The 15,255-nt window shown below is 36.9% G+C and overlaps 1 protein-coding gene across 1 annotated transcript in view; it reads right to left on the bottom strand.

The window, feature by feature from the left end:
* pappaa (pregnancy-associated plasma protein A, pappalysin 1a) overlaps positions 1-15,255 on the bottom strand; it is a 173,823-nt gene that overhangs the window by 44,102 nt on the left and 114,466 nt on the right. The window contains exons 16-20 of the mRNA XM_052118971.1: positions 9,654-9,837; positions 6,040-6,241; positions 4,558-4,753; positions 3,394-3,541; positions 893-1,008 (exon numbers count right to left, since the gene is read on the bottom strand). Coding sequence (XP_051974931.1) covers positions 893-1,008; positions 3,394-3,541; positions 4,558-4,753; positions 6,040-6,241; positions 9,654-9,837 — 846 coding nt within the window. The remainder of the gene's footprint in view (positions 1-892; positions 1,009-3,393; positions 3,542-4,557; positions 4,754-6,039; positions 6,242-9,653; positions 9,838-15,255) is intronic.

The raw sequence follows: 15,255 nt of genomic DNA, 5'->3' as shown, positions 1-15,255 counted from the left end.
TTTTTGAAGCTCAAAAATCACAGACAGTTAGCATAAACGTCATCGATACGACTACAGTGGTTAAACTAATGTCTTCTAAAGTGATACGATCACTTTTGGTGCGAAAAAAGATAAATATTTAAGTACTTTTTAACACCAAATCAACACTTTTTTTAAGCGTAACGCAAAAGTGTTAACTATTACATATAATAGTAACACTGAACATAATTGAATAAATATAAATAGCTTTAAAGTATATTGTATATTATAAAGTGGATAGTTCAGACTCTTTCAGAGATACTCTGGTCCATTGAGCTGCATTCTAAACTGTTGTTAAATACTAATAAATGCACCCCCTGCGAACACACATTCTTCATTAATGCATCAAGATGATCTGTTGTACTGAACTACATTATTTGGTGGACAATATTTTTATTCTGATTATTAATATTAATAAATTTTTATTAAACATTAGTGTATTTTATCATGTTGCTGCTGTTTTATAAAAGTGTCTTGCCTAAGAAATTACTTGTGGTAAAATCACTGTAAGGCACAATCTCTTGTTGCTTATAGCTTATTGCTTTAATAAGTAAGAATTCCCAAAATGGAAATTCTTTGTGAAGTTTTTAAAAGCTATTTTCTTGTGCGTGTCTAGAACTGCGTTGATAATCAAATAAATTGCATTGCTCGGGTGAATTACTCATAAACAGGCCTCTCTCTCTCTTCCCCCAGTGAGTCAAGTCTAGACATTATTCAATGCTGATTCATCAGGAACAATCCAATATGTGCTGACCAAGGTGTGTCACCTCAAACTTTGATCACGCCCAGGATGTGGCGCCACAGTGCAACATTCCCTAACAGCAAGCAAAGGGGATGTCTTCATCTACAGCACTATGATTAGAAAAACACACACCTTGACTTTGGGAGGGTTCATCCAGTGGTGTCTGTAAATGCTGCTGGCCGTCATGTTACTCGGCAGAATGACCACATCATTGTTACTGTCCCTGCACGACAACTCACACTCCTCTCCTAAGAGAAACAGAGTGAACATATAATAAATCAACAGACACCTCATCTCATATCTAAAGTGGTAAACATGCATGGAATTTCATCTTTACCACGCTTACCTGCTCATCACTAACACCCTGAAACTAACCCCCACCCAACTCCATCTTATTACATTATGAAAATAATATTAATAACAATAATAACAGTAATGTGAATCTAATGAGAATTAACATTGAGAATAATGGGAATTACAGTAAAATCAAAGTGTATTTGGAAGTAAAGATGATTTAGTATGAAATTGCATGTATGGAAAGTGATGTTGCCTTAAGAGAGCAAAAAAACTAAAAGTATGACTGATGATATCAGTGTAAGCTCAATTTAAGCTCTATGACAGGAACACATGTAGAAGGAACATACACTCACCTAAAGGATTATTAGGAACACCTGTTCAATTTCTCATTAATGCAATTATCTAATCAACCAATCACATGGCAGTTGCTTCAATGCATTTAGGGGTGTGGTTCTGGTCAAGACAATCTCCTGAACTCCAAACTGAATGTCAGAATGGGAAAGAAAGGTGATTTAAGCAATTTTGAGCGTGGCATGGTTGTTGGTGCCAGACGGGCCGGTCTGAGTATTTCACAATCTGCTCAGTTACTGGGATTTTCACGCACAACCATTTCTAGGGTTTACAAAGAATGGTGTGAAAAGGGAAAAACATCCAGTATGCGGCAGTCCTGTGGGCGAAAATGCCTTGTTGATGCTACAGGTCAGAGGAGAATGGGCCGACTGATTCAAGCTGATAGAAGAGCAACTTTGCCTGAAATAACCACTCGTTACAACCGAGGTATGCAGCAAAGCATTTGTGAAGCCACAACACGTACAACCTTGAGGCGGATGGGCTACAACAGCAGAAGACCCCACCGGGTTCCACTCATCTCCACTACAAATAGGAAAAAGAGGCTACAATTTGCAAGAGCTCACCAAAATTGGACAGTTGAAGACTGGAAAAATGTTGCCTGGTCTGATGAGTCTCGATTTCTGTTGAGACATTCAGATGGTAGAGTCAGAATTTGGCGTAAACAGAATGAGAACATGGATCCATCATGCCTTGTTACCACTGTGCAGGCTGGTGGTGGTGGTGTAATGGTGTGGGGGATGTTTTCTTGGCACACTTTAGGCCCCTTAGTGCCAATTGGGCATCGTTTAAATGCCACGGCCTACCTGAGCATTGTTTCTGACCATGTCCATCCCTTTATGGCCACCATGTACCCATCCTCTGATGGCTACTTCCAGCAGGATAATGCACCATGTCACAAAGCTTGAATCATTTCAAATTGGTTTCTTGAACATGACAATGAGTTCACTGTACTAAAATGGCCCCCACAGTCACCAGATCTCAACCCAATAGAGCATCTTTGGGATGTGGTGGAACGGGAGCTTCGTGCCCTGGATGTGCATCCCACAAATCTCCATCAACTGCAAGATGCTATCCTATCAATATGGGCCAACATTTCTAAAGAATGCTTTCAGCACCTTGTTGAATCAATGCCACGTAGAATTAAGGCAGTTCTGAAGGTGAAAGGGGGTCAAACACAGTATTAGTATGGTGTTCCTAATAATCCTTTAGGTGAGTGTATGTGAACATTATAGCTAAATATTTGTTCTCATGATACAATGTCATACATTTCCACTGAGGTCGCTGAATTTTGACAGTGTCAGCAAGCTGAACAAAATGCAACATATTGCAACATAAATGCCCACAGCCAAAATGCCATATACATTTTATTCTCAATACAAAATTTTACCTCCACAGGTCTTGATGAATTTTAAAATGAGCACATTGTCTAGAACTAGAGCACATTGATTCTCAATTGGTGATTCACAACTTTGAAATGGGTTGTAGTTTGGATAAGGTCATGGACAGCAGGGTAAAAAACTATTCTTTATGCAAATGCAGAAATAAAATGCAACTAATCAAATAATTACATAGTTAGGATAGCAAAATAAATTGGCTTATCAACTTTCAAAGGGAGGAAAGAGCACTTCCCATATCTTTTGTTATTGACGTCAAAGGGTTTTGCCCAATCACATTGCAGTTTTTTTGGTGCAAACTTGGCTGTCACTTTGCAGAAGCTAGCCAAATCAGGCAGATTGCGTAACATGCCCTCATGCTTGAAAACCTTGAACATAAAACTACACAAGGTGAAAGAAAATATGACCCAGACCATATTTAATACGGTTTACATTTGTTAATATGTTGGGTCACCACTGACTGTCCAATGTAAAATCTAGGTCCTCAAGCAAAACCAGCTGAGAACCACTGGTCTGCAGTACCAGAGGTGTGACAAGCATATTTTTGAAAGATCTCTCTGTACAGCTTAAGGGTCAAATTGGAGTTCTCACCTATGCTATGTCCTTTCTTGCAGCTGATGCGGATGCTGGGATGCAAGTTCTGAGGTAGAGAGCATTGACCCTTCAGCTCTGGGCATAAGTGAAAACTTCCAGTCCAGTTTCCGTCCTTTCTGCAGCGAATGGCATTGGTGCTGACCCCCTGTGGTGAGGGCAAGAGATGTGTAATACCATACTTCACTGCAAAACCTTCATCATACAGGCAATAGGTGTGACAGATTAAGACACTTATACTGGATGCGTGAATCACAGCATCTGGTAACTAATGCAATCGTGTTCTTTTTTGGTTTTTACTTTAGTTTTTTGACTTTATTAGACAGATATAGTGGAGAATAACAGGAAAGCACAGGGAGAAGAGAGGGGGACTTGATGTTGCAGGTCAGACTCAAGAGTGATAAAAGGGTTAAACTTTCAACACTGAGTCATGAGACAAAACAATAAGGTGCCGATCACAGCGGAGTTTGCCAAAATTACTACATCTGGTAAGAAACCTCATACATTTTTTACATTGTAACCTGTATGAGACAAAAGACTACAGTCTTAAGTGTCATCTGATTTGTCCTTTTGAAGATTTCATCGATTTATCGCGAAACGGCACACTGTTAAACACAATGTTCACAGAAGTAGACTATAGGGCTATATGAATAACCAACCAAACGTAATAAACAATTTGATAAAATGTAAAAAAAAAAAAAAAATCTTGACTTTCAATAGCTTGGTATATTTACACTTTCACAACTTAGTCCTGTTGTCCCCATATGAGGATGTACATTTTTAGGAAAACTTTTAGCTCTTTTTTTTGCATGTTTATTAGGGGCTACTAGTTACAAATAAAAAATGGAAATGGAAAATGCACACAGCAGTCACGCACAAATCAAATCAGGTTAGTTACTTTTATAAAGAAATTAATTAGCAGGTTTTTGTGAACTGTAGATAAATTGTGTGAGGATAACTTTTGTGACGGTATAAGACCTGACACAATCAAAATAATAATACTCATGCTGTACTGTACGTCCCATCAGTTGTACACTGGCAGTTATAAAGTTAGTGATTCTTCATCTTTTTTTCCCATGTTGAACATAGTTGAGGAAAGACTGACCAAGGTAGATAAACAATCAACAATAGAAAAATATCATAAATATAAATGTAAAACCAGACCTGTCTGCATGGAGGGGGTTGTCTGAGTGTGTGGTTGGCCCCATTGCAGTGGATCCAGCAGGTGCTGTCAAACTTAAACTCGTCTGTGCACTGGTACATGCCGTGAAAGACAGATGGGGGAGGGGGACAAGTCACCGGCTCACACGATCCCTCCAACCAGCGGCCGTCTTCTGTGCACTGGCGCTTAAACGCTCGCCTGTAGGAAAAGAGACTGCTGTCACACATAAACACAATACACCAATCCAATCACAATGGAAGGAACCATTCATATGGTAGAAATTTTTCATATATTTTTGATAATAAAAAAAAAAAAATGCTTAGTTGATCGTTTACAATGCGATTGCTGGGGTGCACTGGGTGGTTGTTAGCATGTTACAAGGTAGTTTCTAGGTTTTTCTGGGTTGTAGCTAATAGATTCCTTACTGGCCCAAGTCTCAATCCTTGGGCTGGGTTTCCATCCAAGGTGCAAGTTTTGCAGATAATTGGAATAGATATTGCAAAAACTATAGAGCAGAATTTCGATCCCATGTGTTCAAAAGAACCAAACTTTCACTTCCAGGGAATTTAGTGCAAAAAACAAATGTAAGTTGGAGCCACTGGGGCGACAGTGGTTCTTTTATTAAATGTGATAAAATCACTTGAGGTTTAGAGTGCAAAGACACAAGGCAGCGACAAACTCCATGTTTACCCATGTTTTCCAGATACCTTTATTCTGTGAGAAACAGGGATGTGCCGGTAATAGTGGACAATAATTGTGATGTCTGGCTTTAGCTTCAGCATTTAAAAATGACCAGTGCAACATTTGAGATGCTATGTGATGATACTGGTCTACTGGTTAGTCATGTTATGAATGAATTCTTCAATCAAATGACTTTTTGATGCACATCTAGGATTTTTTTCAGTAAATACGTTTCCATCGTAGTTTATGCGCATGTCTTCTTATCAAATAAACATGTATCCAACTAATTCAAGCATAAACATTTTCTAGGTGTTTTAACATTTATTTGCAAATTGGTGTTTCTATCTAGCATTTTTATGCAATATTTCGACAAATAAAAAATATGAAATCCATACATGTGGATGGAAACACATCTTATGTTATTGTGGTCTCTATGGTCCCTCTTTCACTGCATATCAATGGGATTTTTTTGTAATTCCAATTGCTTTGGAAAGTAATAGAACACCTCTTCTCAATAAGCCACACAGCTAACTTGAAGAGGTTTTATTCAAGTTATGCACCAAAGTTTAATACTTAGGGTTATTTAGGGTAAAGGTAAGTTAAGTTAGGGTTTGTCCAAAATACTGTCCCTAGAACGTGCCACAGTAATAGCAGCAAACTCCACTAATTAAAACTGACTCCTTTGTCATGTCCTAAATTGTTTTCACAGACATTTGGTGCAAAATCAACAGTACACCTCAAAAATTTTCAATTTTAATGTAGACAAAATGTGTTGATTTGTGAATAATTTAAAATGTGCTGACCTCTTTGGCTTGTTAGCCACATGGTATCCAGGTTTGCATTTGTATTTGCAGAGGCTGCCCACTTTAAGGCCTGTCTCATTACAGCGTTTGGTCTGCAACACAGCGTTGGGCACTGGAGGTGGTGCCGGACACCGCAACTCACACAAAGCCTCCGGGAATGACCACAGACCATCTTCCATACAGGTCAGGGTGTTATTAGTGCCTACAGATGAGCAACAGACAGACAGCAGGTTCATTAAAATTTCAAAGACAAATAGGAACATCTACACTGTAAAATAAAATATAAAATATAAAATAGTGTGAGTTTACAGTGAATTCCTGGCTACTAGTTGCATGACAACTGTATACTGTGACTTCACTGTTAACAGGTCTAATAAATTATTTTAATGCAGCAGTGCTGTGTTGTAGAATCACAATGATCTTCTGTATTTTTTTATCTAGTTTGTTTATTGTCACCATCACTGAGATTTGTATGCATATGAGTATTGATATCTGTGCGTGCCTCTTTGACAAATTATGCTGAAAATTTCATGAGCGATAAAACCAGCCATATTATAGTCAAGCTTTGCAAACATTCCTTTCTCATTATTCTTTTAAAATAACTCAATGCATTATATACTGTAACTACATTGTGGTCCAACATATAGGTTCAATAAGTTCACCAATAAATGGACCAATTTTCTCCATACATCGCAGTACAATACATTGTGTTCTTAAAGACAATTGCACTGACTGGGAAAACATTTATTAGAAATTAACTAAATAAGGTCCCATACAATGGGAACACTAATCACCCTGATGGTGACTTCAAACAAAACACGATATTCAAATTTATTGTAAGAAATTACTGTTAAATCCTGTAAAATCCTGGCAATTTTTACAGTGTAAAAACTATAATATGATTGAATTTTCATTACGTAAATTATCATCACACTTTACAAAGTATTTAATGTCTAGCATGGAAAAGCTACTTCCATTGCTTCATAATGTAATTCATTTCTGAGTATCAGTATTTGGTGGGAACTATGAATCAGAGGAGATATCAATTACGAGACACAAAACCAATGGCATTTGATGTCACTGACATCAAACCTGTCGTGACACGTCTTGATGTATTTAAAAATATGTATATTTGGCAGGGGCCTGAGTAGCTCAGCGATTATTGACGCTGACTACCACCCCTGTAGTCACGAGTTAAAATCCAAGGTGTGCTGAGTGACTCCAGTCAGGTCTCCTAAGCTACCATATTAGCCTGGTTGCTAGGGAGTGTTAAGTCACATGGGGTAACCTCCTCGTCACGATTAGGGGTTCTCGCTCTCAGTGGGGCACATAATAAGTTGTGTGTGGATGCCGCAGAGTAGCGTGTCTCCACGTTAATGTGCTCAACAGGCCACACGATAAAATGTGTGGACTGAGGTCTCAGATACAAAGGCAACTGAGATTCATCCTCCGCTACCCAGATTGAGGCGAGTCACTACACAACCACAAGGACCTAGAGCGCATTGGGAATTGGGCAGTCCAAATTGGCTCCACGTGTTTCAAATTACATTTATTAACTTAAAATTACTATGTAATCTCCACTCAAATATTTCCTGTAGGGGGAACCCAATTGAATTGGGTAAACCCAACATAATGAAACACGCTTAAGTAAATACAATTAATCACTTTCATTTTATTTATGTGCTAGCTATTGACAGTGAATGTTTGCATGCTAAATACTGGGTGCTACAGTGTGCAGCTTGATGAGAATGTTAACTGCTCAATGAAGATATACATTAATATACCTCATGTACCTGTTCTCATCCTGGGCTCAAGTTCCACACTTCACTATAATGGTAACCCTATTATTAAGGTACGTTGCATAACATACCCCCTGTATGGTTGCTGTTGCATCATCCAGGTGGATGCTGCACACTGGTGGTGGTTGAGGAGATTCCCCATATACTATGTAAAGTGCTTTGAGTGCCTAGAAAAATGCTAAATAAATGAAAGGAATTTGTATTATTTTTATTATATTTATGTCAGCTGTTGGCATGAGCATTGGGAAGTACAGCTCTTTAAAAGCATTTTTTTTCACTAATGTGCTGTTGATTTGATTAGTTAAGCACCGTTCATCAATTCATTGAATTATATGCCATTGCATTGAGGTGTTGTGTTGTTGGTGTATTGGTTTGTATTTGATATCAATGACTGCTAAATATTGGGAGTCTGTCATTTTGATTAGTTTTGTAATGCTGTTCATTCAAGTTAGACGATTTGCCTATTTGTGGTTTACTTTCACAGTCACTTGAGCTTTTTGACATGGATGTGCACGTCCTAGTGGAGTTTTGTGCTTACAGTAAATGATTAGGGATGTTTGTGTGGCATCATGTTCAGAGGTTGTACAAAACAATTATTTATTCGTCACTATCTGTAAAATGTCTGTCCAGGTCTATGTTTATCCTATCTGTCATACTTGTGTGAATTTTCTACCTGTCAATCAACCGCAGTGCTAAAACAAGTTTTTTTTTTTTTACTTTGCCGGTTAAAGTGCATACACACATGCACAAGTTCACTGAACTTCATAGTCCCTGATGTGAACATAAAGTGTTACATGAGAAGCACATCTGTGAAGCTCAGTTAACACAGTTACTCCACTAAAATAGCCCTAAATGTGTTGTTTGTACTTATTAAATGCATGCATAATTGACTGAAATTATGCGCTGCTTTTTTTGTGTTTTCTTTTTGTTGTACTGCAGTCTAATGCAGTTTGTGCTTTATTATCATACATAAACACACTGAAGTAATGATGAAATCAGATACCCTCTACTCAAAATCTAAACATAAAAGAGATGCACAATACCAGGTGTAAATGATGATGGTGCCAGTTTATATGCATCTAATATGCATATAAATACCAAGGAATAAGCAGGGCACATGCACAGAGGGAATGTGAGGGACAAAAAGTGAAGTCAAAACTGATGCACTAGGTTAACATTTTTTTCTTGTTTCTTTTTTACCTGTCAAAATGATTCAAAGATCAGTCAAATAATTGATTGTTATGGGATTGTTTGTGCCCCACACTAAATAATGACCCTGAGACACCACTGGAACTATTCCTTTAATATGGGGCCTGAAATGTGACACAAAAATCAACTGAGAAAATTTTAAATAAATAGATAAAAGAATCAGCAATTTGATAACTATAATTAATTAATAATACCTGAAATAAACATGCTGAAAATAAAACATTAAATTGAGCAATTAATAATATTGAAATATTATAATTATAAATAAAATTGTTGTTTTTAACATGTGATTAATTAGTACATATATTTAATTTGTATATTGCTTTTTCCATTATCCATTTCCCTATTGACAGTTTCTCTCTGAGCCAGGAGACAGCACCCAAACTGCTGTCATTGACATTAAATCCAGATGTTCCATGCTAGACCACCTTTATTCAAGTTTAGGATTGCCATTGAAAACTTCTGAATCACAAAGGCTTATTAGAGATCGATTTATGCGTTTTATTTTCTACAATGTTAAAGATGCAAAGACTGATCATAACAGTTTTCAATTTACTCCATTTGCATCAAAGTTCAGCCTCATTATGATTTTCCAGGGTATCTCACCCACAAGCTGAGCAGGCTCCTTGCACTGGAATGTGCTCTTCTTGCCGTAGGTGGTGCCTTCTGGGAAGTCAAATTGGGCAGGATGCACATGGTACTTATCTGGCAGCCCACAATCGACTGGCTCACACGATACTTGCTTGTTCCATTTCCTATCAGCACATGTGATGGTCACCGTTGAGTCCGTCTACAGAGAAAAGAAGTCTGATTTTCATCTGGACATACAAAATTGTTCAATAAGTTGTGCCTCTACTGTTATCACAGTGAGGAGTGATGACAAAACAACAGCTGGTCCCCCTAATGGACCATAAAGTTCTGATTAGCGGCGTTTGCATTGAAATAACATTTCATCATGCATATTATCTGTTTGATGGAACAGCAACAAAATGATCCTAGGTATTTTACTGGCATTCCTAATTGGTCCTTGTTTATGTATGTTTAATGGATCATTTCACATAAAAAAAAAAAGAAGAAATACATTCATGTTCTCTGAAATGTTTTACAGATTTACATTTACGCTTTTATCCAAAGCGATTTATAGAGCCCTTATTACAGGGAGCAACCTGGAGTTAAGTACCTTCCTCAAGGACACAATGGTGATGGCTGTGGGGATCGAACCGACAACCTTCTGCTTAACAGTTTAGTGCTTTAGCCCACTACACCACCACTCCTATGATGAATAGGCAGTAGCTTTGGTACAAAACCTAGTGAGCATCCTGCCTAGACAGCATTTTAAGGCTTTGTGGGATCCCAATGGGAAGGTTATTCCACTTTTAGTAGGTACCATATGTGTCTCCTTGTTCATCTTTAGTAGTTATGGGTTCCTCCAAATAATTCAAGATGAGTGGATAAGTCAAGAGGAATGTTGGTTATAAATAATAAAATTTTATTTTGTTGATATAGTGAAAAGTATGAATATTTAAATCTAAATATTTGGCCCAATTTTGTATTTTTATGAAAATTTGTATTTTTTGTATTTGTAATTCTTATTAAGATATTGCCATTTTAGCATAGCGATATGCTAATGTCAAACCCAAAATCAATTGTGAGTCACATTTCTTGTGTGCTGCCTATGCAGGGCATTCCAAATCAGGCACTTATGAGGTTCCATTTCAGTTAGGATGCTGCCTCAGAAAGTAGCGGCATATTTAGATTACAGACAGATAGGTGCCTTATATGCTTTGGAACAGGGCTAGTGAGTAGCATGTAGGCTACAATCCAACAGGCTACAGTTTTTCCATAAAGCTTCACATGACACATTGTGTTTTGACTTTAAGAGGACATTGTAAGTAGTTTGGACACCACTGTGAAAGAATGCTTGCACGAAATTGTTGCTATACCAAAAATGCCTTGAAACATCTGGTAACATCTTTGATGGAGGATTTTTGTCTTAATGCCTCATCTCGTAACTTCAACGTGTTATGTGCTTTTAAAACACCTGTAGCTTATTTTATGTGATCTGACTTCAACCAAAACAATGTTCTGGTAGCTGTTCCAGTTGCAAAGAAATACTGTGAAGCAAATATGACATCAAAACCAGAATGTACCATGTGCAGCAAAGCCATTATGTGTATCTGTTTCTGTTGCAATGGCAAAATGATCTTTTGGCCAATTTTTAAATGTAACTCAATTCTATTTATATAGTATATAATCTAGCATATATGCCTTGTATAATTTATACAATTATTTCTCCTTTTATTATTATTCTTACTCTTATTATTTTTTATTTTGTTTTCAATTAAAAAAAAATTCTGCATGTAGAACAGCACACAATACCATCCCGTTCACAAAGACCATGTAGTCTATTCATTAAATTTAATCACAGTCTCTTGCTTTAAAATAATCACATTTGACTATGTCATGAGTTTGATGTTTTTTTTTTCTTTTTTTTTTCTTAACTGTACGCATTTTATTCTTTAGTCTTATTGGCCTCATAGACTCACCATTGTGTTTGAATTTTAAATATGTTTTATTATTATTAATATTTTAATATTTGTTCGGATAATCAGTCCAAAGAATATTTTCCCACATTATTTGATAGAATTCGTTATTCGATTTGAAGTCATTATTTATGCTTTACGAATAAGGTATTCATCTTCAGGCATGTACCAACAAAGTAGTTTATTCCTTTGCGTTTTAGTGATTTATGCAAGAAGCAGTCTAAACAATCACTTTTGTTTAATGTAAGTTTCCCCCATCCCTTTTCATGCCTGCAAAGTTTAAATAGTAAGTCTGATCAAGTAGAAAAGTAATAGCACATCAGTGGCCCTATCACTTTATATTAATGTTCTCTTTGTTAAGGGGTTGTAAAGGGGTTAATTAATGACCAATAACTCATTTACAAATGCATTACAAATAATTGATGTTCCGTTATGACATATAAGAATATAGGAATAAACATATCATAAAAAAGTCACACTGTCATGCAATAGTTGTGAAGTAGTGAAACATTTTACCTCACATGTTACACATGCTTAAAAACACTTATTCAACGCTAGCAACCTATGAAAGTGTACCTTAATGTAAATTGGACACATATGAAGCATTTATTAAGAATGGTTTAATAGTCATCAAGCTTTATTATCTACTCTTTGCTGTAAATTGCTGTTAAGTATTTTGGCAGAGGACTTTTGGTAACTAGGACTAGATAAGTTGGGACAGCACTCCCAACTTATCTGTGAGTATTGTGGGCAAATTGACAATCCCTTTTTTAATCTTACTGTAATATTGGTGTTGGATTGTGACATAAATCATTAATTAGGGCCTTGAATTTCTTTTTGATTAATATAAGTGAATACGTGTATTTATGAAGCATTTATAATATGTAAGTTCGAATGCTCACTATTTGGTAACTATTGAATTACAGTCACCCATTTGATTTATAATGTATTTGTAAACAACTTAAAAGTTATTAATGAACCTGTCTATAAACCCTTAATAAAAGAAAAATAATTCTAAGTGTTATTAGCACATCATTCATGTCCATAGCACAGACGGTGCAGGGTAACTTACACAAAATAAAAATAAAACAATTTTGTTCAAATGAGTAAGTAAGCAACAATTGACCACGGACTGCCGAATTATTGAAAAAGAAATGTGCATTTCGAGGTGCTAATGCGGCCAGGACGTGGCCATTTCACCTCGGGTGTGCATTATTTTTCAATAATTCAACGGGCTGAAGTCAATTATTACGCATAAACCACGTCATATTTCAGGGTTTTATCTCAAGACATTTTCTTTTTTTCCTCCCTTAAATGCTTATGAGTGGAACTAATTCTTCTGCCACCAACTCAACGTCTTGCTTTGATACAGCCCAAGCCTTCATTGCTAGTTTGAAAACGTCATTTCAGAACTAGTCAAGGAGGCTTGAGCTGCTGTTAACTCTTTCCCCGCCAGCATTTTTAAAAAAAAGTTGCCAGCCACCGCCAGGGTTTTTCGACGATTTTCGCTAAATTTTAATGGCCCGCAGAATATTTTCTTACATGAATATATGAAGATGCTATATATCAAAATAAAGATCTGGGCCTCTGCTTTTAGGCAAAAAAAACCGATTTTATTTTATCTTCATTTGTTCTTTTTTTATTGCGACTTGAACAGAGGTAGGTTTTGTCAAAAAACAACATTTCAGACAAAAAGCTGAGAAAAAGGCATGTTTATGTCTGATATTTTGAGCTTCTCATACTCCACTTCTTCATGTTTGAGACGATCGCAGTCTGTTTCTTTGATCAAAGAGTTGCGTACTCTTTCAAAACATGCGCAGGGGTCTTCCTTACCGTATAACACCTAAAACACGGAAACCTGGAAAATTCCGTGTTTGGCGGGGAAGCGTTTTTTCATAAAACACGGAAAATTCTGTGTTTGGCGGGGAAAGAGTTAAGCACTTACTTGAACAACAAGGTATTTTGTTTGAGTGTGTGTGAAAGATAGAGCGAGAGAGAGAGAGCGAGAGAGAGAGGAAATAAAATAACAGAGTTTGCGTTCGCGATTACCTCTGTTTGCCGTGGCTCTTGTCAGCATTTACATCGCTTTGAAATGTTTGTTTAAGTATACTTCTCAGCAGGAATTCTTGTATATAGCTTTCCCGTTGCTACACAACTGTTTTATTAAGTCAAGTGTGCATTGAAATCAAAGCATGTGTCCCAGTGAGGGTGAGACAAGAGTGAGGGGAAGCACAACAGTGCTTTCCACAGATATTAAAAGTTATTTTATATAATATAGAAACTGTTGTGTTGATCAAGTCGCAGGGATGCTTTTACATCAAGGCTCTTTTTGTTGGTCACGACTCGAGTCTCTATGTGTGTGTGGGTCCTCAAGTTGCTTCATGAAGCAAGTGAGAGTCAGGCAGGACACTCTGAATGTCCAGTATCTGCTTATAATTTGGTTTGTTGACTAACTAACAGTCAGTTCCTTCAGCAGGAATATCTGGTTACCACCAGGGGTTTCTGTTGGGGTCAGTTTAGTTTTCGGACTGCTATCATCTTTGCGAAATGCGGTAGATGCTTACTGACACAAACAAAAACTCTCTCTCTCACACACACACACACACACACACACACACACACACACACACACACGCACACACAAACGTAAACACAAACAAACAAACAAACTCAAACACACATAAAACACTGGGATACTGGCAGTAAATGTTCAATTGGAGAGAGACAAAATAAAAAAAGTCTCATGTTGAGAGGAGAATGTTTGTGTGGAAGGAGTTTCCTTCTTTAAAACAAATTTATAGCCAAGCAGTTTTCCTCATTTGGGCTACTGTGCCTAATTAAATGCAGCCATCAGATCATCGACTGACCGAAATCATGTTGCAGGGCATAGCAAACGAAAAGGAGATGAGAAACACATTATAAAATGTCATATTGTATCAATTTGTATTATTTGTCCCAAAAAAGGGCCACTTATAATGTTAGTAATGATCATTAGTAATTAATAGGATGCTTTTTGCTGCTGTGCCTTTTATATAAAATGCCTATGTTAATGACATCTTCACATGTGAAACTAGATACAGCACGTTTGTGCAGTTTTAGTTGTGAGCTGCAGGTTTGCTGTATATCCCATAATGTTTTCTCTGCCCCATCCTTCAAAAACGGCCTCTTTGCGAAGCCTTTGTGACAGATTCACTAAACAATCCCTGCTGAAATGTACTGCACAAACTATTAAGATCAGACTGAGATGATCAAAAACAGTAGATTTGAGAGAGAGAGAGAGAGAGAGAGAGAGAGAGAACTATATAGATAAAAGGGTAGGAATAATAAGCTTTACCTTTAGCCTATACCTTTTCGAAAAACAAATTTCCTGCAAAAACTAATCTAAAATATTACTACAGTAAACCATAATTAAACTATAGTATTTGTGCAGTAAAACTACAATAACCACAACATTATGGTTTTTATTACCATAGTTTTCATTTTTCTGTTTTATTGCTATGGTTTTACTCTGAATATCAGGATGCAAGCAAACACAAAACTATTTTCGAAAACTGTATGGATGACGAGCTAATGACAATGCTTTAAAACTATGTTCAATTGCGCTCTCTTCACTATGTGACATTATTATCTAATTTGGTCACTGTTGTAGGGGAGCAGCACGTCCA

The sequence above is a fragment of the Xyrauchen texanus genome, chromosome 4, assembly GCF_025860055.1.
Source record: "Xyrauchen texanus isolate HMW12.3.18 chromosome 4, RBS_HiC_50CHRs, whole genome shotgun sequence".
Lineage (NCBI taxonomy): Eukaryota > Metazoa > Chordata > Actinopteri > Cypriniformes > Catostomidae > Xyrauchen > Xyrauchen texanus.
This window is presented reverse-complemented; position numbering and strand designations above follow the sequence as displayed.